This window comes from Lepidochelys kempii, chromosome 11 (assembly GCF_965140265.1).
Source record: "Lepidochelys kempii isolate rLepKem1 chromosome 11, rLepKem1.hap2, whole genome shotgun sequence".
Classification (NCBI taxonomy): domain Eukaryota; kingdom Metazoa; phylum Chordata; order Testudines; family Cheloniidae; genus Lepidochelys; species Lepidochelys kempii.
This window is the reverse complement of record NC_133266.1, coordinates 42,420,452-42,443,794: the sequence shown is the minus strand read 5'-3', so window position 1 is coordinate 42,443,794 and position 23,343 is coordinate 42,420,452. Positions and strand designations below refer to the sequence as shown.

Here is a 23,343-nt window from a genome sequence, read left to right as displayed (position 1 = left end):
CTCTGTGTTATCCTCAGGAGAGTGAGATATAATTCATGGTCACCTGGTTGAAATAGAGTGCTTTCCTTCAGGGGACACTCAGAGGAGCCCATTTCTGCTGGGCTGTTTGCCTGTGGCTAAACAGAAATGTTCCCCGCTGTTAGCCACAGGGAGGGGGGAAGGTTGAGGGGGTAGCCACGTGGTGGGGGGAGGCAAAATGCGACCTTGTAACGAAAGCACATGTGCTATGTATGTAATGTTAACAGCAAGGTTTACCCTGGAAGAGTGTAGCCACTGTTTTATAAAATGTGTCTTTTTAAATACCGCTGTCCCTTTTTTTTTCTCCACCAGCTACATGTGTTTCAGTGATCACAGGATCTTCTCCTTCCCAGAGGCTAGTGAAGCTTAGAAAGAAAAAAAATGCACTCACGATGAAATGTTCGCCGAGCTCATGCTGTCCTCTCACACTGACAGAGAACAGATGAATGCGTGGAGGCAAATAATGTCAGAGTACAGGAAAGCACAAAATGACCAGGAGGAGAGGTGGCGGGCTGAAGAGAGTAAGTGGCGGGCTGAAGACAGGGCTGAAGCTCAAATGTGGCGGCAGCGTGATGAGAGGAGGCAGGATTCAATGATGGGGCTGCTGGAGGACCAAACCAGTATGCTCCAGTGTATGGTTGAGCTGCAGCAAAGGCAGCTGGAGCACAGACTGCCACTACAGCCCCTGTGTAACCAACCGCCCTCCTCCCCAAGTTCCATAGCCTCCACACCCAGACGCCCAAGAACTCGGTGGGGGGGCCTCCGGCCAACCAGCCACTCCACCACAGAGGATTGCCCAAGCAACAGAAGGCTGTCATTCAATAAATTTTAAAGTTGTAAACTTTTAAAGTGCTGTGTGGCATTTTCCTTCCCTCCTCCACCACCCCTCCTGGGCTACCTTGGTAGTCATCCCCCTATTTGTGTGATGAATGAATAAAGAATGCATGAATGTGAAGCAACAATGACTTTATTGCCTCTGCAAGCGGTGATTGAAGGGAGGAGGGGAGGGTGGTTAGCTTACAGGGAAGTAGAGTGAGCCAAGGGGTGGGGGGTTTCATCAAGGAGAAACAAACAGAACTTTCACACCGTAGCGTGGCCAGTCATGAAACTGGTTTTCAAAGCTTCTCTGAGGCGTACCGCGCACTCCTGTGCTCTTCTAACCGCCCTGGTGTCTGGCTGCGCATAACCAGCAGCCAGGCGATTTGCCTCAACCTCCCACCCCGCCATAAACGTCTCCCCCTTACTCTCACAGATATTGTGGAGCACACAGCAAGCAGTAATAACAGTGGGAATATTGGTTTCGCTGAGGTCTAAGCGAGTCAGTAAACTGCGCCAGCGCGCCTTTAAACATCCAAATGCACATTCTACCACCATTCTGCACTTGCTCAGCCTGTAGTTGAACAGCTCCTGACTACTGTCCAGGCTGCCTGTGTACAGCTTCATGAGCCATGGCATTAAGGGGTAGGCTGGGTCCCCAAGGATAACTATAGGCATTTCAACATCCCCAACTGTTATTTTCTGGTCTGGGAATAAAGTCCCTTCCTGCAGCTTTTGAAACAGACCAGAGTTCCTGAAGATGCGAGCGTCATGTACCTTTCCCGGCCATCCCACGTTGATGTCGGTGAAACGTCCCTTATGATCCACCAGAGCTTGCAGCACTATTGAAAAGTACCCCTTGCGGTTTATGTACTCGGCGGCTTGGTGCTCTGGTGCCAAAATAGGGATATGGGTTCCGTCTATAGCCCCACCACAGTTAGGGAATCCCATTGCAGCAAAGCCATCCACTATGACCTGCACATTTCCGAGGGTCACTACCCTTGATATCAGCAGATCTTTGATTGCGTTGGCTACTTGCATCACAGCAGCCCCAACAGTAGATTTGCCCACTCCAAATTGATTCCCAACTGACCGGTAGCTGTCTGGCGTTGCAAGCTTCCACAGAGCTATCGCCACTCGCTTCTCAACTGTGAGAGCTGCTCTCATCTTGGTATTCATGCGCCTCAGGGCAGGGGAAAGCAAGTCACAAAGTTCCATGAAAGTGCCCTTACGCATGCGAAAGTTTCGCAGCCACTGGGAATCGTCCCAGACCCGCAACACTATGCGGTCCCACCAGTCTGTGCTTGTTTCCCGAGCCCAGAATTGGCGTTCCACAGCATGAACCTGCCCCATTAGCACCATGATGCATGCACTGGCAGAGCCCATGCTTTCAGAGAAATCTGTGGCCATGTCCTGATCACTCACGTGACCGCGCTGACGTCGCCTCCTTGCCCGGTATCGCTTTGCCAGGTTCTGGTGCTGCATATACTGCTGGATAATGCGTGTGGTGTTTAATGTGCTCCTAATTGCCAAAGTGAGCTGAGCGGCCTCCATGCTTGCCTTGGTATGGCGTCCGCACAGAAAAAAGGCGCGGAATGATTGTCTGCCGTTGCTCTGACGGAGGGAGGGGCGACTGATGACACAGCTTACAGGGTTGGCTTCAGGGAGCTAAAATCAACAAAGGGGGTGTCTTTACATCAAGGAGTATTTCAGGCAGGACTTCACGGAGGGTTCCAATAAGAAATGGTGCACCTAAGTTATTGTTCTTATTGGAACAAGGAGGTTAGCCTGGCCTCTGATTGGTACATGGCTAGATTTACCTCGCTGCACCTTCTCTGTGAGTGACTGCAGTGTGACCTAGAGGAATGAGTCCCCTAGACGGGGGGGGGGGGAGCAAATGAATACAGAACAAATCTGGTCTATTTCTTGTTTTGATCCACTCCATCTGTCTTTTACATCTTTGGCTGGCAGCAGACGGTGCAGAAGGACTGCATGCCATCCACATCTCATGGCTGCTCGGCAGAAGATGGTACAGTACGACTGCTAGCCATCCTCATCTCTTGCCTGCCCAACAGAAGATGGTACAGTACGACTGCTAGCAATCCGTATCGCCTGCCTGCTCACCATAAGACGGTTCAATAGGGCTGACTGCAGGACTAAAGAGAATGACCTGGTCAAGTCACTCCAAATTTAGTCCCTGCGCCCATGTCTGCCCAGGCGCTCCCAGCCGACGTGGCCAGGAGCACCTCAGACATGACAATGACGGCTACCAGTCGTACTGTACCGTCTGCTGCCACAAGGCAAGGGGTTGCTGCTACTGTGTAGCAATGCCATACTGCGTCTGCCAGCACCCAGGAGACATAGGGTGACGGTTACCTGAGCGGTCTCCATGCTTGCCGTGGTATGGCGTCTGCACAGGTAACTCAGGAAAAAAGGCGCGAAACGATTGTCTGCCCTTGCTTTCACGGAGGGAGGGAGGGAACGGGGGCCTGATGATATGTACCCAGAACCACCCGCGACAATGTTTTAGCCCCATCAGGCATTGGGATCTCAACCCAGAATTCCAATGGGCAGCGGAGACTGCGGGAACTGTGGGATAGCTATCCACAGTGCAATGCTCCGGAAGTCAACTCTAGCCTCGGTACTGTGGAAGCACTCTGCCGAGTTAATGCACTTAATGCACTTAGAGTATTTTCTGTGGGGACACACACACTCGAATATATAAAACCGATTTCTAAAAAACCGACTTCTATAAATTCGACCTTATTCTGTAGTGTAGACATACCCTTAGTGTGTCTACTGATGATGATCTTTCAATGACACAGCATAAGGTGGACAGCTGAAAACCTCCGTGCTATTGTGAGACACGAGGCAGGCAACCACGAGATGGTAGCATGTCTGCATGATCTCTTGGGGATTTGGCTAATGGGATTTTGGGGATCTATTTATCTGACCCAGATGCTCACTGATTAATAACCATCTTAATTATAAATGGTCCTGATACCAAGGCACTTGAGGCACTCTATAAGCAATTAATATATGATAGTCATATATAGTAATTAAAATGTCACACAAGATAGATCATAAAAAGCCAGACAAAATGACAGCTATACAAATATGGTGGAAAGTGCAAGGTGGAGCAGTTACCATCCACAGCTGATAGCAATTAAAATAGAAAACATTCCTGAATTAGAAGTGTTTACAGATGTTTCTGAATGGGGAAGGGGTGGTTTAAGATAAATATCCACAGGAAGTAAGTGCCATACCCTAAGGGAATGCAAGCCTAAGACTTTCCCAGCCTCAAGTTCTATGGTAGAATCCCTGAAAGGTGGATGGATGATGCCAGAGTGAAGATGTCTGTCACTACAAGGCTCAAAGAAGAGGTCTCGAATGTAGTCAGATACATAGATTATACGGCCAGAATGGACCATTGTGGTGATCTAGTCTGACCTGAATAACACAGGCCATAGGACTTCCATGAATTAACTTCTGTTTGAACAAGCACACATCTTTTAAACAAACATCTTCTGATGATAGTCAGAAGTTAAGTGGGTATGTTTGAGGCATCAGACAGCATCAGTGCCAGCGGATATTTGCCTACCAAAGGTTCTGGTGTAGCAGAACACACTGCCATCTACACTCAAGTGTGGTTGTGTTTCATAGATCCTGCAACATGCAGAGTGCCACTGACTCCAATCAACTGCAATGGGAGGTGAGGTAGCTCATCATCTTGTAGGATCAGTAGCTCATGGGATCAAAACCAAAGTTAGGGGGTACCTGATAGGAGTAGAGCAGTGGTTCCCAGACTTGTTCCGCCACTTGTGTATTGAAAGCCCCTGGCGGGCTGGGCCGGTTTGTTTACCTGCCACATCTGCAGGTTTGGCCGATAGCGGCTCCCAGTGGCTGCGGTTCGCTGCTCCAGGCCAATGGGAGCTGCTGGAAGCGGCGGTCAGTACGTCCTTCAACCCGCGCTGCTTCCAGCAGCTCCCATTGGCCTGGAGCAGCGAACCGCGGCCACTGGGAGCCGTGATCGGCTGAACCTGTGGATGCAGCAGGTAAACAAACCGGCCCAGCCCACCAGGGGCTTTCGCTGCACAAGCAGCGGAACAAGTTTGGGAACCACTGGAGTAGAGGACTGGCACAAAGTGGCTGCAATGAGGGCCAGAATCTAGCCCTATTTTTTCACAGAACATTGTAACTTAAAACATCTGGTAAGCTGTCAGCAAGTCACAAGACAGACAGAACCTAGAAAACCAATTTATTTTTATGACAAACTCCAAAGTACACGACAAGAACTAAAGTTTGAGGTTTGCAAGATTTCCATTTGCAGACAAGCTCATGTGGTATCATTACAGCATCTGATAATTTTCCTATCTGGAGCTTGTACTCAGTATAAAAGGAATGCAAGTTTTTTGCAACTTCTTCAATATTACTTATATGCTGTGAAGTGTATCAGATTGCAAATCATGGATTAGCTGAGATCAATGTAATTAGAAGATTTGAAAAAGAAGAGCGATCTCAGTAGAATAAAGTTACAACATTGCTTCTTATACAGATTGATACCTTACAGTTCTCTTGCTTTCACAAATTTAGGGCCTGATTCTGCTAGCATTGACGTCTATAGGAGTTTGGCCTCTGATTTCAGTGGAAGAATGTGTAGTATCCCTTTACATAGTTTTTGCGCCCTCTTGAGACACCGTCTTCTAAAACAAACACAGAATACAGTAAACTCTACTAGAGAGCTCACAAACTATGGAAAGGGATACACGCAATTCCAAAACACTTCAGAGAAGGACTGGGTCATTAATAGTTGGAATGAAAGTTGATTGATCTGATCTTAAGTTAAATATCTTTAAGGAAATATTATTTTCTAATATAAACTTTTTTTAAAAAAGCATATTTAAAGAAAGCATTGTGCTTTTTCTTCCCAATTTTGTTCTTCTATTTATAGTAGCATTAGGGTTCTATGTAAATTGGCCATCTTGCCAAGTGGTATTCTATTGCTCTTCTTCCATCTTGTTTTGAAAAATACCTTTACAGATTTCTAAATAAAGAAGAGAAGAGTCTTTGTACTTGCATTCATTTTTTATACCTCCCTTTTTGTAGTTTTTAAAATGCCAATAGTATTAAAATATACTGCAGCTAGTTTTTTGTACAGTTATCTTGCTGAATTTATTAATGCTTCTGCTGGAATGCGTTTACCTTGTTTTTAATAGTGTATTTAGATAAGTGTCATTATTCTTTCAGATACTGATGAATACCGACCACCTGTTTGGAAATCTTACTGTAAGTATTCAAACAGATTTTTTTAAAAATGTTGATACAAAAACCTTTCATTTCTAGTGCTTTTACAACAATTGAAATATGTTTATCGAGATATAAGCTCAAGAAACATTGTGCATTAATATGAAGAATAGCAGGGAATGTTGTCATTTGGAGACACTTGCACTCCTTGATACCAAAGGCCAAGTGCAGCTGTACAGTCCCTGGGGTTGGATTTTGTAAACCTTGTTCACATGAGTGTTCCCATTAATGTCAATGAGACTACTTGCACAGGTATGGCCTGCTGGCGTAGTTCCTTAGGGCGTTAGTGACCTGGATTCTTGCATGTAAAAGCCTGATATCACATGGGAACATTTTAAGGCGCCTTAACCACATGCACCACTGGAGTTGAGACTAGAACTAGCTGAAAAAGTTTGTTCTGAATTTGCCGATTCAGCGAAATCAGGACATTTCACCAATGTTCTGATGGAATCCAGCCATGCAGACAGCTCTGGGACAAGAACTTCAGAGCTTCCTGGGTCTGCAGCTTCAGGGCAACCCATCAGGCTGCCTGCCCCAGAGCCAAGGGTCCATTCCCTCCCTTTCAAGGACAGTTTCAAAGTTTTTGGGTTTCGTTCCTAATCAAAATGAAACCAGATTTAGAAATATCTAAATCCTCCATGAAACAGAATTACCTTTCTACACACATTGTAACTGAGGCTGAAAGAGACTGAGATGAATGAACACAAGAAGTGATGCACTGGAAAAGGAAAAGTGAAACTGCTGTTAGGATGCCCCACCTGTAACTTCTGCTTCCTTGCCTGTATGCATAAGGGGGAGGCACTGGGCTTGGTGAAGCTGTGAAGGATTGGCAGAAAGAATCACCCTTTATTTAACAGCAGATTTTCAGAGTGAGTGTGTGGCTACACAACTACTTTTAAAATGCCTCTAACTCTACATTTTCTGACATATTTTTGAGGCTAGATGTCCTTCTGAGACCATGTCCAAAGACTAGAGCCAGCACGAGGCATAAGCAGACTAAGCAATTGCCTAGTGCCCCAAGCACCTCAAGGGACTCCCTATTAATTATTAGTATGTGTTGTATGTGTAGGGCCCCCCACAAACTATTCCTGCTTTGGGCCCCAAACGGGCTAGCAACAGCACTACCAAAGACACATTAAAGCAGCACTTAACATAATGAAAGTATTCACCTGTGTAAATTGGGACTTATGATCCAGCGTCCAAAAGAATGCATTTATTTCAAAATTACTGCACATCATAGAATCTGTTCTACTGAGTTTAAGGTTTTAAGTTTGTGTTAAACCTTTGACAAAAAAATTTATTATTTTTGAAGTGTAAGATGTTACTAAAGTTTATAGACACTGGATTAAAATAGTTCTTATCAACTGAAAATATATAATAGAGATGAGAGGAAGAAAAGACCTTTTGAATCATTTAGTTAATGACTTTGATAATGCAGGATTATTCTCTACAGCAGAGGTTCTCAAACTGGGGGTTGGGACCCCTCAGGGGATCGCAAGGTTATTACATGGGGGGCACGAGCTGTCAGCCTCAACCCCAAACCCTCCAGCATTTGTAATTGTGTTAAATATATAAACAAGTGTTTTAATTTATGAGGGGGATCGTACTCGGAGACTTGCTATGTGAAAGGGGTCACCAGTACAATAGTTTGAGAACCACTGCTCTACAGTATATATTCTAGGTCTAAATGCACAGAACTTCCATCTTTTCTGAAACATTCACTTTCAGTTTCCATGAGTCCTGCAGATATTGGATGTTTCTGTTACAACAGGCACTTACTTTGTAGACAGCATTGCCAACCCCAAACATTCAAAAATCATGAGTCGTGCCTCAAAACCCCCAAAACATTAGTGTTGGGTTTTTTTTACTTGCCATCTGGTTTCTGAGCATTTAAGATGAACTCAAGTAATAGTTTCAAGCTTTTCTCTGTTGCCATGAAGACTAGAAACTTAGATTTTTTTAAAAAATCCCAAAAGCTGAGATTCTTGTATAATCTCTAGTTTCCAGACGCTGAGCCTTTAACTAAAACATCTAATATTGTGAGACTCATGAGAAATTCAAGAGGGTTGACAACACTGCATAAGCCTTAAAATGTTAGCAACTTCAGAACCTTTTAAAACTTATTTTAAATTAATTGAAATGAATGAAAAATAAGCAGCAAGGATAGGGAAAAATGCTAAAGATTTTCTCCCAGCTGTCTTTGATCTTCTCTTTAGATAGTTTAATGTGAAGGAACTGAACATGAGTAACAATCTCCAACCCATTCAACTGCTGTCACATAATTGTGGTGGTTGGAACCTCAGTCTGCATGTGAACCTAGAAGCAATCTCTGTGTGTGGCTTTGAATCATAACTTATTACATTAGTGGCTTGCCATATGTCAAGCCAGTCACTTAAAATAAAGGCACTTCCACATAAAGTGACTTGAAGCAAGCTTTTGCCTTGTAGATGATGGTTAAAGAATAAAATTGGAGTACATTGTAGCTTTTATATTAAACATCATTAATCATAACAGCTGTTCACCTAGTGTTTGTCACCAAGTTTTGTATGTTTTGCTTTCAGTTGCAAATATTAATAATAAATCACAGTACTGTACCTTCTGTGAACTCAATGAACTCTGCCTTTTCGTTCATTTTATTTTACGCCCTCATCTATAATGAGGTGTCCAACCTTTACAACACCAAAGCCTCGTTGGCAGCTATCCCAGTAGCTAAAGCAACGCACATCATTTGTAAATGCAACTTATGTTTTTCATAAGTTTCCGTAATTAGAAGTAAGTGCACACAGTCATATTATTTGCTTGTGTTGCTGTCTCAATGAATGAATAGAAATGTCTTATTCGAGTTCACTAGGAATAGTAGCGGCAAGGAAACAGCAGCTGATAGCTTGGTTCTCATGCAGCAGTTATAGGAAAAGGATAGAGAGCACATTTTATAACTTGACAGACCACATAGTGTGTTCCTGACCTGCAAAGAATAAAAGGCACAGTCTTGGAAGGTCATCTTCAGAAAATCTTTCTAATGTTGATGTGAGGCAAGAAATGATTACCTTGAATTTTTTAGGGCTCTACGGAGCCTGTCACTTGTGACTATCCATCATCACATTTTCAAATCTAAAATTATCCATTCTCTTGCTCTGAATTTTTTCATATAAAATCTGAGCTAGTTCTCCACAAGTATCAGATTTGGATCAGGGAATAATTTCTTCATTTGTGGCATAAAATATTATTTTTATAGTGGAAACTGGGAGTAGTCCATCCTGAGGAAAATAAATGTTCATGCTGTACTTCCAATGAAAGTTGCTAATTTTACATTATTTTGCTGTTTTTTCATCACTTGCAAACATCACCTTTAATATCTCTGCAAAACAGTTTTTTAAAAGTGATGAAATAGTTTTTTTTAATGAAATCAAGATAAAAACGTTGCTCCTCCCTTTCCCCCCTTTGGAATAAGGATCTCTAGTGTGAATATTTATTTGTCATCTAACACTTAGCCATTTTCTCCATTGTGATTCTTATTTTCTTAGCATTTTAACGAAGTATGAGTGTCAGAAAAATAGTTATGGTCAAATGCCAAGCATAATAAAATAAAATCTCATTAGATAAACTAATTTATGTTCTTGTTACATGAAAGAAGTGACAGCACATGTTATCAGAGTCCTTTGCGGGTAATATTGTTTGAAAATTAATTTAATTTTAAGGGATTACATCTCTCAATGTCTATTTCAGAAAGAAATCTAATCAGATCAAAATTTTTGTAATGATAAAATAAGTATCAACAGCCTCATTTTTAAGGTGATTTGCCAAATCACACTACTTTAGAAGGAGGAGCTGAATGTCCCTCCTTTATAGCACAGTAGCATGTTACTATCATAAATTTACAACTTACTTTTTAAAATGCCTTGGTCTTGGTGAGGTTCAATTTTTAAAGGATAACAAAAATAGATATTTTGGTATTTGTACCCATTTTAAAATAGGTTACATTGTAGGCCTTGACTATGGGAAACTGCCCACTGAATGACCATAGGTTCACAGACATAAACGACATTTTGTTTGCTCAGAAAGGTTAGTGAACAATCATAAAGACAGAGGGCCTGATTCTACAAAGCTCTGAGTTTCTTCTTCAAGGTCCTGAAGAGCTTCAGTCCCAAGTGAAATCAATGGGAGTTGAAGGTGAGCAGCCCCTTGCAGGAGGTGGTCAGTGCCTTACAGCACTGACTGTGAATCCTCTTGCTGAAGACCAGAGTTGTAGAACCAACATGTTTTTGATGTATTGTGAAATGAAGTTTGCATTGATCATAACTTCTGTTATTTTCTGCCTAAGTCTAGCTTTTTTCCCACCTTGCCCAGTTATTACATAGTAATTAGTTAGTTAAATGAATTCTAATAGCGAGTGGTTTCTGATTCATTGTGAATCAATTATAATATCTTGGCTTATGTATCCCTCTGCACAAAATCTTGCAGTGAGTATTTTTTTTAATCAAAATTTAATGTTATAAAATGCATAATTTAACACAAACAATTCTGTGTTTAGCAGAAAACTGAAATATATTTAACTTCTGCCTTCTCTCAGTGTATCAGTTGCAACAGGAAGCTACCCATCCTAGAAGGATTACCTGCACTTTTGAGGTGGGTATTATAATGATCCAAAGCTTTACATTGTCCACAAACTCCAGATCCATCCACACACGCTACATTCTGAACAACTACTACATGGGAGACATGGAAGTATTATGTAGAGGGCAACTTGAATATATTGCTTTTGCTGAAGTTAAAGGGGCACCATCAACTGGAAATCTGGTTAATTTAAAATAAGAGTTAAAAAGATTTTCAGGTACCACATCTGCCCTCTGCAAAGACCTGGTTACTTTAGCAATTTTTATTTACAGTTACACTTTTCTATTTTTATAAAACATTTCTCTGTCCCCTCTTTTGTGTGAAAGATGCCCACAAACAGGGGAAACTGACTGTACAGGGCAAATACCAGGACTGTCCCTACATTATTAAATGCACATAATAAATACAGTGAAAGAACAGTGAATTCCTCCTCTCCTCCCAATCTTTCAGTAATAGTCACCAGAAGCATTACTGGCAATAGTAGCTAAAACAGACAGAAAGTGTGGGCCCTGGTGCTTCAGTTGTGGAATCCTATTGAAGCATAGGGAATACCCATCAGTGCAGAGGGTCAGCTCATATAGCTCAGATTGTAGGATCAGGACCTAAAGTGATACTGTCCCTTTAATGCTGTTTAACAAGACTAGCATTCTTTCGTAACTGTTTTGAAATTGTAGATTAAAATATAGGAGTGTTTTAATGGATATTGAACATCATGTCAGTAAGTTTTTATGCGTAACTCTATCCCATTGCTACATCTAGGAACTTGGGAAACATCAGTGTCAATTTTAAGAATGCTGAAATGTTGGGTTTGATTCATTAAATGATATTACAAAACACTGCTCATACTAAACCATTGCAAGTTATTGAATTGTTCAGATTTAATTGCAACAGTTTTATCATGCAACAAGAGAGAGGAAATTAATCTCTGGAATGTGTTTGTCATATTGACATAGCATTAAATATAATGGAGCATAGTACTGTCAGGGGCATTAATAGCTTATAGCTTAGATCACAAAGAGGATTGCTTTACTGACTTAAACAGGGATTTCTCTGTACTCTCTTTCAAATGCCCAACTGCAGTTCTTCCAAATAGTCTGTCAAGTTCTAGGATAAAAAATAGAGATTTAAGGGGAGTCAAATGCTTCATTTTAATGGAAACACCCTCATCTTCCATGATTAACCTGGCAGGTTTGCATTTTTGCAATAGATGTTTAGCTATAGTTGATCGCTCTTTCATGTAGCTATATCTTGATCAAGCGTGACAGACTAATTTTTTAATGGAACGTGTCTCAGCAAGAAAAATTAGTTTTAAAAAATGTTTTGTGCTGTTAATGAGTTTGCTAATAAGGAAACAACATCTAAGCTGTTATTGTTTCTGTACAGAAAGCTTACACATTAATATTGAAGTTGAGATTTTAATCACACAGAAATAATTACATTCACAGTTTTTATTTCCACTCAACCTTTCTATTTTTCCTTTCATGTATTCAACACAATAGGATTTTTTTGTGATATCACTCAAAATGACACACATTCATTTGGGTATGGTGCTTTTTTACTCCCTGCCTGTGGTGGGGTGGCTGCGCAGAACCCAGCCAATCAGGAAATGGCTCATTGGGAGAGCCAATCAAGAGAAGGCTTACTGGAGCAGCCCATATATAAAGGGCTGCTCAACAGAGCAAAGGCAGTCTCTTCTTGGAGGACAAAGGGAAAGAACTGTCTGCTGAGGAGCACCATAGATATTACAGTGCTGGGCAGAATAACGGAGCATTAGGGGAGCTCTTGGCCGACCATGGCCAGACTGAGGCCCTGAAGCAGGGCAGAGAAGGTGCTAGGGCTACAGGGGAAGTGGCCCAGGGAAAGTAGGCAGCAGGAATAGGAGGAGGGGCAGTAAGTGGCTGCCAGCTATAGGGTCCCTGGGCCAGGACCCAGAATAGCAGGCAGGCCTGGGTCCCTCCCGCTCTTTACCCATACTTGCCAATGAGGAGAGTGGCCTAAATTCAGACTGCAGTTTGCACCTGAAGTCAGGGGCTGGACTAGAAACTTTAGTTGGCTGCTGTGGCTAGCGGAAGGACTGAGGACTGCCTGTCCCCCGAAAGTGGGGAGACAGCAGGTTGGGGCACAGTCGGAGGACACCGCGGTCCGGGAGCACCGCGGGTTCAGATGGTGGAGACGGTGGAGGAAGTGGAAGGGATGACGAGCAAGACATCGCTAGTAAAAGGTGCCCTGGTGGTCCAAGAGAGCTAATTCCTAGCACAACTAGTAAGAGGTACCGCGGCGGTGGTTCTGCACCGTTACACTGCCCTAAACTGTTGTGTACTGTTGGTAGGTGTCAAGAAATAACTGCTGCTTTCCTCCCCAAAGGTTCCTGTGTTTCAGTGGTGGGTGAAATGCATCCAGTGTATATACATTTTAAGACTATAAAGCACTCTTGGCAGGCTAATAGTGTAGACTGTTACATTTATTTATTTTGATGAGCTGTATCTGACATTGCCCGGCATTGTCTGTTGGTGTAACGAAAGACCGTATTGTAATGCATATGGATACTATGATAATGGGTGCCACTCAGGTACCTAGACAGTATGGGAACCTGAACTATACATGTCCTAATTTTTGTGTAGTCAGCGTCTCAACTTTACTATTGATATGTGTAGCTTTCAGGATAAACTTCCCTTCTTAAATAAACAGAGAAATACGAAGTATGCAGGAATAGTGCAGCTGGAACTGCATGAAGAGGCCTTATAGAAAATAAAATAATGACTGCAGTTTGGTGCACAACATGTATGCTTCATGGACTTTTTTCCCCATAGTGGAGTGTTACCTATAATAATACAGAGGAGCTCTAGCCTAATAGATCTCTCAGGAGCACAGCACATGCCAATTTGGCTGCAGGCTGGTGTTTCTGTTAACGATTAATGCCCTGGGAAATGAGAGATCATGAGCAGGAGTCATGCAAAGATCTCCTTTATCATATTAGCAATACCACTAGACTGCCAAGGCAAGATATAAAAGATATTAAGTCATATACTATAGATAAACATTTTGGCATCTGTTTCAATTGCAGTAGTAGAACAAGCCTAGAACACCAGCTGGTCATTCATTCAAATTCTAATCAGATCCATACTTGCATTATTTTTAAAATCGGACAAGATCAGGCCAATTCATACTGGGGGGATCTTCAGGCATCCGGATGCTGCCACTTCAGTTACAATTTACCTTTACTTAATTTTCTCATCCCAAGATGTATGTATATCGTTGCAGTATCATTGAGTTTACACATTAGTTTTAACATTTTATAAGTTATTGTACAGGTGGCAAATTGCAATTCGTGGTTATTTTAGGAAGAAATAGGCTGGAACTGAGCAGTTCTAACCTTGAATTACTGATGCAAGTTCTAGAGGGTATGTAGGTTTACTATAGGTTTCAGAGTAGCAGCCGTGTTAGTCTGTATCTGTAAAAAGAAAAGGACTACTTTTGGCACCTTAGAGACTAACAAATTTATTAGAGCATAAGCTTTTGTGAGCTATAGCTCACTTCATCGGATGGTGAAGTGGAAAAGAGAGATTTTATGTACACAGAGAACATGAAACAATGGGAGTTACCATACAGACTGTAACAAGAGTGATCAGGAAAGGTGAGCTATTACCAGCAGGAGAGCGGGGCTGGGGGCGGGACCCTTTTGTAGTGATAATCAAGGTGGGCCATTTCCAGTAGTTTACAAGAGCAGTAGGAGGGGAAATAAACAAGGGGAGAGAGTTTTACTTTCTGTAATGACACATCCACTCCCAGTCTTTAGTCAAGCCTAAGTTAATTGTATCCAGTTTGCAAATTAATTCCAATTCAGCAGTCTCTCCTTGGAGTCTGTTTACTATATAGTATCTAGAAAAGTCTCCGGGTTTAATCCTGTACTTGTAAAGTCTGTCAGACTCAACAGAGATGAGTGTTTGTACAATCACTTGTGAACATTCATAACACAAGGTTTCAGAGTAGCAGCCGTGTTAGTCTGTATTCACAAAAAGAAAAGGAGTACTTCATTGGATGAAGTGAGCTGTAGCTCACGAAAGCTTATGCTCAAATAAATTTTTTAGTCTCTAGGGTGCCACAAGTACTCCTTTTCTTTTTGCAAATACAGACTAACATGGCTGCTACTCTGAAACGCCCATAACAATGTTTTTCATTACAAGTACTGAACATACTGTGCAGCTGAGCCACAGCTGAAGTGAAAATATATTCAGTGAGTAGAAACGTGTTTATCCTTTTTCTGTGGTCTAAGCTCCTCCTGCTAGTGCTGAGCTTTGATCTGCTCTTTCTCAGCTGGGTTTCTATTAGCAGCCATGAGTGAGGGAGCGGGGAGCAGAATCTTCTAAGTAATTGAATAGTTCTGTTGTATAAGTAATTTTATGAATATTAGGAAGAGAATCCTAGTCCAAAGAACATCAGAGATTAGGGGGAGGGAGTAATATGTAATTTGGTATGGTATTAATTATGTTATTCCTCTTGTTGAAATAAGCAGGATGATTAAAGAAAAAGGTACTTGCCAAAGAGTAATTGGAAATCACACCATAAATAATGACAGGTTTCAGAGTAACAGAGTAATAATGTTTATTCAAGGTGCAAAGGCACATGCTGCTACAAGAGATAATGTAGAGAGACATTACCAGCAAATAACCCAGTAACTTGAAAATGGTACTAAAATACTCCAACTATCCACTCTAACTCTGCTGAGGTCAATGGGTAATGTCAGGATAAAGGACTGGAGAATCAGCCCTTGGTTTTTTGGTTATGTGATGATGCAGCACAGCTGAGGCAGTTAACACTATAGCATTTTGAGTGAAAATAGCATTGTGAGTTAGTGCTGTAAATACTTAAGGATCTTTGAATTCTACATCAGATTCATACTGTGATTATAATATGAAATGTCGGTGCATTGTCCAAAGCATATTGTGGTTGCCTCTCTGGGCTGTGTGTGCATGCACGTGTGTGCCCATGAATATATATGTATAGTTAGAATCCGTCTTCAGGGTGCCCCTTGCTGTCACAGCAGGGCACCTCACAATGAATTTAAAATAATCATATGTGAAAGGATATCAAGCCAGCCAAATGATTGAGTTAATTAAAATTACTGCCCTTTTTCGCCTCATAATAAGACTCCATCCTAATCTCGTGCTAATGGCTAACAAGCCTGACTGAGCAGCATATCTAAATACCCTTGTCAAAGCAGCCTCTATGGGTAGCTAAGAAGCATTTGATCACACTGAATGGCGGTATTTAATGTAAGTTGTTAAATTTAATCTTCAAGATGAGTTCATATGAATGAGCTTCACCCTAGGTGACTTCCCAAGGCACTGAGGACATTTCAGAATGACACAGTCAAGTGTCAGAATGGTAGCCGTGTTAGTCTGTATCAGCAAAAAGAACAAGGAGTCCTTGTGGCACCTTAGAGACTAACAAATTTATTTATTTACGGTCAAGTGTGAGGCGCATGCCAGGTCTACACCATTTATCTATTCACCCACTTCAGTTTTATTAGCCACACACCATAGTTTAGGGGAAAATATAGAAACAAAACCAGAGCAGGACCATAGTGACTTGTGTGTTACAGTGCCTAGAACAATGGGGCCTAAATCCTTCCTGGGCTCTCTGGGCTCTACTACAGTACAAATAATAATAATAGTTGACAACAAATACCACATGGGTACCACTGTTATTTTCCATTCTAAGTACAGGGAAAGTGTGCTATCTCTCATACCACAGAGTAGTAACTGTGGGTAAATGCTGACTTTAAAAAAAAAAAAGTACTAATTAGAACTGTGAGAATAACTGATTTTTCAGTTCACTGGCAGTTCCAAAAAATAAAATAAATTCTGTTTGGGTCAAACGGGGGAAAAAAAAGTCCAGAATTTCCAGCACATTGAAAAAGGCGTTTCGAACCTATCATGTCATTCCCACATTCTCTTTCTGGCCCAATGACTATTCAAGTATTTTATAGAAAGTGGAACAGCTTCAATAGCAGAAACTGAGAGACCTCCATCCCAGAATCCCCTGTAGCATGGTGGTTAGGACACTCACCTCGGCAGGGGACACCTGGATTCCAGTCCCTGCTTCAGTGAATATTTAATTATTTTTACAAAGTGGGACAGCTTCAACAGAAGACATTGAGAGACCCCCATCCCCAGCATACTCCATCACCCAGGACACTCACCTAAGATGTGGGAGACCTTGGTTCAAGTCCCTGCTCCAGAGCATCCCCATCCCACCTCATTCTTATGCATCGTGCCAAAATACTCTTGCTGATGTAGCCCAAGACACTGAAATGTTTCTTTTTTATTATATGATTCATTTAAACATTTCTGAAGTTTTCTCTTTTTTTCATTTTTGACTAAAACAAATTGTCAAAATCGACACGTATTTGCAGAATGTTTCAGTCTTCCCAAAGCTGCATTTTTCGGAGGAAAAAAATGCTGGCCAAAATTTTTTGCCTAGATATAGAACTGACATAAAAAGTCTTTGCTAATACAAGAATCAACTTTTATGAACCCTGTACAAACCATTGCTATGATTATTGAAATGATAAGGCAATTTACAAACTACTCTGAAAAATTTCTGAAACTCAAGGAAATTTAGCACTGACATTTACTTGGATGCAAGAAAAAATGAAGTCGTGGGGGACACATCTTATGCCTCATGTTAAATAAAATTTTCAATTAAGTGGCCCAGAAATACTGCAAAAAGCAAAAGACATTATGCGGAGATGGGGCACAGTTGGACTGACCTTTCTAGCAAGAATAGATTTAATTAAAATGATCCTTCTCCTTCAGCTGCTTCATTTTATTATGGCAATATCCATATTTCATCTCAGAAAGTAAGTGGCTCCAATCTTGGAAGGCATGATTTTGCTCCTTTACATGAGGGTTGAGAAGAGTGAGAATAAGCATCATGAAACTCCATCGTGGAGAGCAAAAAGGAGGGTTAAACTTACCAAATCTGTATAGTTACTTTGTCAGCTAACTTTAGCTATCCACGGATCTGTATTGACCAGGATGACATACATGGTGACTCAAAGAAATAGTGTTTCAGGAACTTTGTGGTATCAAAAGAAACTTTGCAAAAGATCATGGCAAGGTCAAACAGTGCTGCCAGTTCTGATGCACTTAATGGCAATATCAACTAAATTATGAAAAATGCTACGTGCTGACTAAAGAGATATGCCTGTGGGGAAACCTTTATGATAATACTCATAGTAAACATTGCAGAAAATAAGAGGCATATAATTTCCTGACCTGCATTATATACTTGGCCTACAATAGTACAGTAATACATACAAATCAACTCTATTCCAAAGGCACAATCCAGCTGCTGCTAAAGTCAATGGAAAGACTCCCATTGATTTCAGTGGGAGTTGGGTCAGGCCCTAACTGAATACATTCAAAATAAACAACAAAAAACCAATACAATAGGATGGGGTAATGAGACAACATGGGAGGTTATAAAGAAACAGGCATGTAAATTAGGTGGGCTCAGTTTATCTCCAGTCCTGAATGGGTTCCCATTGTGCTAGATGCTGTACAAACACTCAGTGAAAGATTTCAGAGTAGCAGCCGCATTAGTCTGTATTCGCAAAAAGAAAAGGAGTACTTGTGGCACCCTAGAGACTAACCAATTTATTTGAGCACAAGCTTGTGCTCAAATAAACTGGTTAGTCTCTAGGGTGCCACAAGTACTCCTTTTCTTTTTACTCAGTGAAAGGTAGCCCCTGTCCAAAGAGCTTACAGCCTAAATGAAGAAAAGTGGATGGAACAGTTTTGAAGTGAGGGCAGCCAGGCCCAGGTTCAGAGCAGTGGTAATTTGTCCTTTTAATTTATCATCCAGCAAAGTAAAGTCCCACACCCAGTCTGAGTGCCTGTAGTTACTCTCTAGCTGAGTTTTGCTTTGACAGTTTGCACTAATCTTCTGCCACTTCACATTCTCATCTTGTTTGCACACTCAGATTTTATTGTGATTTGGATATTTTCTTGGAGTGCCATGTTGGCCATTAATCCCATGACAGGTATCTAAATTTTTTTAAGGTACTTATACAGAGTTTTTATGCACAGTATTTCTGTGTGTGTGTGTGTTTAATGCTTTCATCTTCTCTACTTTCATATTGCTCCGAAAGTATAAAATGAAGTGGTTTGCCTGGCAGGAGGAGGGAAATTAGTACCTCATCCTACAAAGTTTTATGCATGTGTTTGCCTTTAGGCATGTGAGTAGTCCAACTCAGATCAAGGGGGCTACTTGCATGATTAAAGTCAAGCATTTCTTTGCAGAATAGAGTCCTAATTTTGCTTCTCTAGTAATACAGGCTTTCTGTTGTAATCTAGTCAGAGGTATAAAGCAAGTCGCAAGACTGTGGTTACATAAGTCAACTCTTGTTTCTTCCATTATAAGCTGTATTCTACATCTAAATTAATATATATGCACCAATGATTATAAAGTGCACACTTTAAAACATTATTGATCACTTCAATAATGAACACTGATTTTCTAAACTGATCAACCATCAGAATAGCTCTTTATTTCCTGTGACTGTGGAAGTATTATTGTTGCTAGACTCTGCATCATATTTAATATTTGACATCTCAGACATTTAAAGATGCCATTTAAATGGCATCTCAACGACAAGGGTGAAATATTTATTTTAGTTTGCTTGACATTTCCCTGAAAAGATGTGGGGATGAAACTGAAGCAGAAATATACTGTGAATATTTTGTGCTTGATTATAGCTGGATCATCAGTGACTGCTCTGGTTAAGGTTGCATAACTGTTGAATTCTAAGCCCAAAGGATTTCCCAGTTCTATAGTCAGAGGAATGATGGTCTTGGGGTTAAGGCACTGCATTGGGATGCACGTTCAGATTGTCAACTGTTTGGGGCAGAGACTGTCTCGTACTATATGCTTGTACAGCAACTAGTCCAAAAGGGTCTTCATATTGGTGGGGCCTCTAGGTGCTATTGTAATACACAAATATGAAAGTTTTGGGTGCACAAGATATGCAAGACTTGTATAATAACATTTCACTTACCACTGAAATGTAGCCACCTCTCAGGTGAAATACGGCAGTGGTTTAACAGTGCACGCAACACTTGAAGAAACTTTAGAAGAGCAAGATGACTTGTAAATTGAAGATTTTTAAAAAATGTGTTTCTAGATTATCACACGCACTAATGCCAAGAAAAAATGGCATGTATCATTTTTTTAAAATTTGCAATTTGGGCATAAAGTAGTTGGACAAAGTTACTTATGTGGCTTAGAAAAGCACCAGCATGCACGTGGTTTCAAGAGACTCTCCATTTCAGCATTTAAATAGGGTGTTTCCTCAGGTTGTGTTTAGATTGTTTCAGAGTGTAGTGTTGGACCTTTCAATGTGTCTTCTTACGCTGTACCCACTGGAAAAGTAATGTAGTACTGAGTGATTCTTGTCCTTTCCCTTCAGATACACCATATGTTCTCTCCTATTTTTTAAAAAGTTGTTTTATACAAGGTGTTCATTATGTGGCGTTTCTTCTGCAAGTAAAATATTTAAAATGTTGTTTGTTTTTTCAATAGGTAGAGAACAGACCCAAATATTATGGAAGAGAGTAAGTAATGTGCTGCTGTGAATCACTGAGTCTAATGTGAGTGGGTGTCAGCTCATGTTCAGTGTTGAGTAAAGGTGCTGCAAGTGTACCCCATGGCCTTTTCATCTCCTCTCTGTGTTTAACACCACAGGAATGTGGGGCTAGCTGTGCTAATGGTTTTAATTTGCAGGTCATTTTGCCTTGCAAAGTGGTGACTCTGCAGTAGCCTACCCTCTTGGCTGTTCAGCATACTGTATGTGGAACCTTGTCAAGGTCACGCATTACATTTTGATGTGTACATCTTGAGTGATCACTGTGAAATTCTGCTCTGTCCTGTTTCTGCCAGTCTGCTTGTTGGGCATGTGCAGCAAGGAACTTTGCTCCACTTAATCACACTACTCTTGCTTCCCTGCAAACTCTAATTTGGGTATGGCATTTTGCCCACCTCACATCACCCCTGCAGTGTCAGATGGATACGGTATTCTTCAGTTCTGCATTATCTGGGAAAGTAGAGTGCTGCTGTGCTTCACAGGGGTGGTTGGCTGTTTCCACCCCAAAGATGGAGGTGCTGCAATGAGTGTGAGTGTGTGTGTGTGTAAAACTCTCTTTGGGGCCATTTGAAATGCCAAATGCTATTAAAAATTCACATTATCATTTGTATTTCCCTGTCCTCCATTTCACTGCATTAAGCAAAAATATTGTATGTTTGTGTTTATTTTGGTATCAGTGTATGTAAATTGTGCACTTTCTTATGCAGATTATTAGTCAGATTAAATGGATCACTTGAGCCCCTGGCAAACTAGCAAACTGTCCCTCTGTATTGGAAAGTGTGAGTACCCCTAGCATAGAATATTAAGCTAATGGGTGACATGGACACTCGTCTATTAAACTAATGTAAGATATCCATATTATGAAAAGAATGCACTTGTTCTGTAAAGAAAGAGTGTTCTTCCCATGCTGTCCGTTAAGTGATTTTGACGGCTAAAGCCTACCAGCCGCAAATAATCATGCTGGCCAAATGCCAAGCAGAGAGAGAAATTAACATAATGAATAGGTTCCTGCTAATTACTGTAGTTTTTATGGAAGCTTGTTTTAAAAAGCCATGGGTTTTTGTTTTTTGTTTTTCTTTTTCCTTAAAAACAAACAAAGGTGTGGTCTAAGATTGAAAAACAGTGTGTTTTGAAACAGCTTTGATTGCTAATAAAAATGAGTGTTGTTTGTTAGATTCCATGGTATGATCTCAAGAGAAGAAGCCGACCAATTATTAAGTGTTGCAGAGGGAAGTTATCTCATTCGTGAAAGCCAACGGCAACCAGGAACCTACACTTTGGCATTAAGGTTGGTAATTACCATTTTATTTTAAAAGTTATAGAATGTTTGTGACTATCTCATTGTGGTGCTAAGATGAACTATTATTTAATTCCTTTAGAGAATTTTTTGTAATAGTGACCATTTAATGACATTGTATTTTTGTGGCCGGGTTACTGTTCAGTATCTTCAAAGTACTTTAAATCTTTCAGTGTGAGATTAATGTCTTGGGTTTGAAATACTGGGATAACTGTCTATGGCCGATTGGTTTTATTTTACTATAGATTTTCCCTCCTTCTCTCTTTTCCCATTGCCCTTCAGTTGTGTCCATAGACGCCACATCTGGATATTGAAAATGGAGATGGAGAAGAATTAGATAGTTCCTTTGTGATCCCATGTGACTAAACCCAACTTTGTATTTATTTGGTATCCAGGTCCTGTGGATCTCCCTCTTAGGCTGTGGGGAATCCTTTAGCAATGGACGGGCTTCGCCCGCCTACTTCCCGGATCCCAGTAGGATCAAGATTGGTGACCTGTTGTAGGAGAGTAGCTGGTTGTCCTCCAGTGACTCATGAAACTACTCATACAGCCTGTGTGCCAGTCTAATCTGGCCTGTGAACTAGTGTCTATCCTTGAACAGTTGTGTGCCAACTGGGTGTGAATGCATGCCACCACCTCTATACAGCTATGAAAACTCAATCAGATTGTTTCCTAACTGAAATAGTTACAGAATGACTTTTACAGTTTTTTAGCTTTGTCATTTTATTGTTCTCAGAGATAGTATGTGAAATGAATTGACTCTTCAGTTCTACATAGTTTAACTGAGTATAGACCAGATCCAGGAAAACATTTAAGCATATGCTTAACTTTAAGCACACGAGTAATCCTTCAGTAAGACTACTCATATTAAAAGCAGGCATATGCTTTCCCATATCAGCACCAGCTTTTCCATATCAGTGGTCACACATCGTTTTTCTCATTATCACTGTACAGCTGAAAGGCTTCTGAAGCTAATAAGAGAAAAACAAATCTTACAAATCTGAGTTTTAATTAATTTCACTGTGCGGTACTGTAAAGTGTTTTCCCTTTACTTCTTTAGTAGCTTTGGGTCCAGTACTGTAAACTGTACTCACATTGAGGCCGATAGTAAGCACTACTCAATGGGACTGCTCAGATGAGCAAGCGCTATGCAGTGTGAGGAAAGGTTGCAGAATTAGCCCCTTCGTTATGTTGAATCCTGCATCCCATATTTCACAGAGGGGAATAGAGAGCAGCATGGATTATGGGCTTACATTTTCCTGGATACCAGCTGTATTGATGGTAGATGGTCTGCCAGTCTGACCTGGAGGAACATGCTGTCCTGACCCCAAAAATGGCAGTCAGATAGGGAGCAAGTCGGTGAGACCCACCAGCCAGACCTGAATATTTTTAGCGATGGAGCCTCTGTTTCTGCCCTTGCATTACTTCCAACCACTCTAAACAGACACAGTGTATAGGAAGTCTTGACAAAGCTAGGTTACGCATTTCCCACATGGTCTTTCCAAACCTGGCTCCCGTCACTCCATGGCACCAAATGTCACTATTACTATTGAAAAAGAGCCCTCCAAACCCACAAAGAAGGAGACAAGATTTCCCCCTAATTCTGACCTGTATATCTGATGTAGTGTGACCAGATAGCAAGTGTGAA

The 23,343-nt window shown here is 41.1% G+C and overlaps 1 protein-coding gene across 4 annotated transcripts in view; it reads left to right on the top strand.

The window, feature by feature from the left end:
* The window catches only part of CHN1 (chimerin 1), a 161,848-nt gene that overhangs the window by 37,730 nt on the left and 100,775 nt on the right, over nucleotides 1-23,343 (top strand). For 3 of the 4 annotated variants that reach the window (XM_073305918.1, XM_073305919.1, XM_073305920.1), the window contains exons 3-6: nucleotides 6,082-6,120; nucleotides 10,709-10,764; nucleotides 20,338-20,369; nucleotides 21,573-21,686. In XM_073305918.1, the coding sequence (XP_073162019.1) occupies nucleotides 6,082-6,120; nucleotides 10,709-10,764; nucleotides 20,338-20,369; nucleotides 21,573-21,686 (241 nt within the window). Of the gene's footprint in view, nucleotides 1-6,081; nucleotides 6,121-10,708; nucleotides 10,765-20,337; nucleotides 20,370-20,908; nucleotides 20,928-21,572; nucleotides 21,687-23,343 lie in introns of those variants that run through there. The other variant, XM_073305921.1, reaches the window with a different exon arrangement.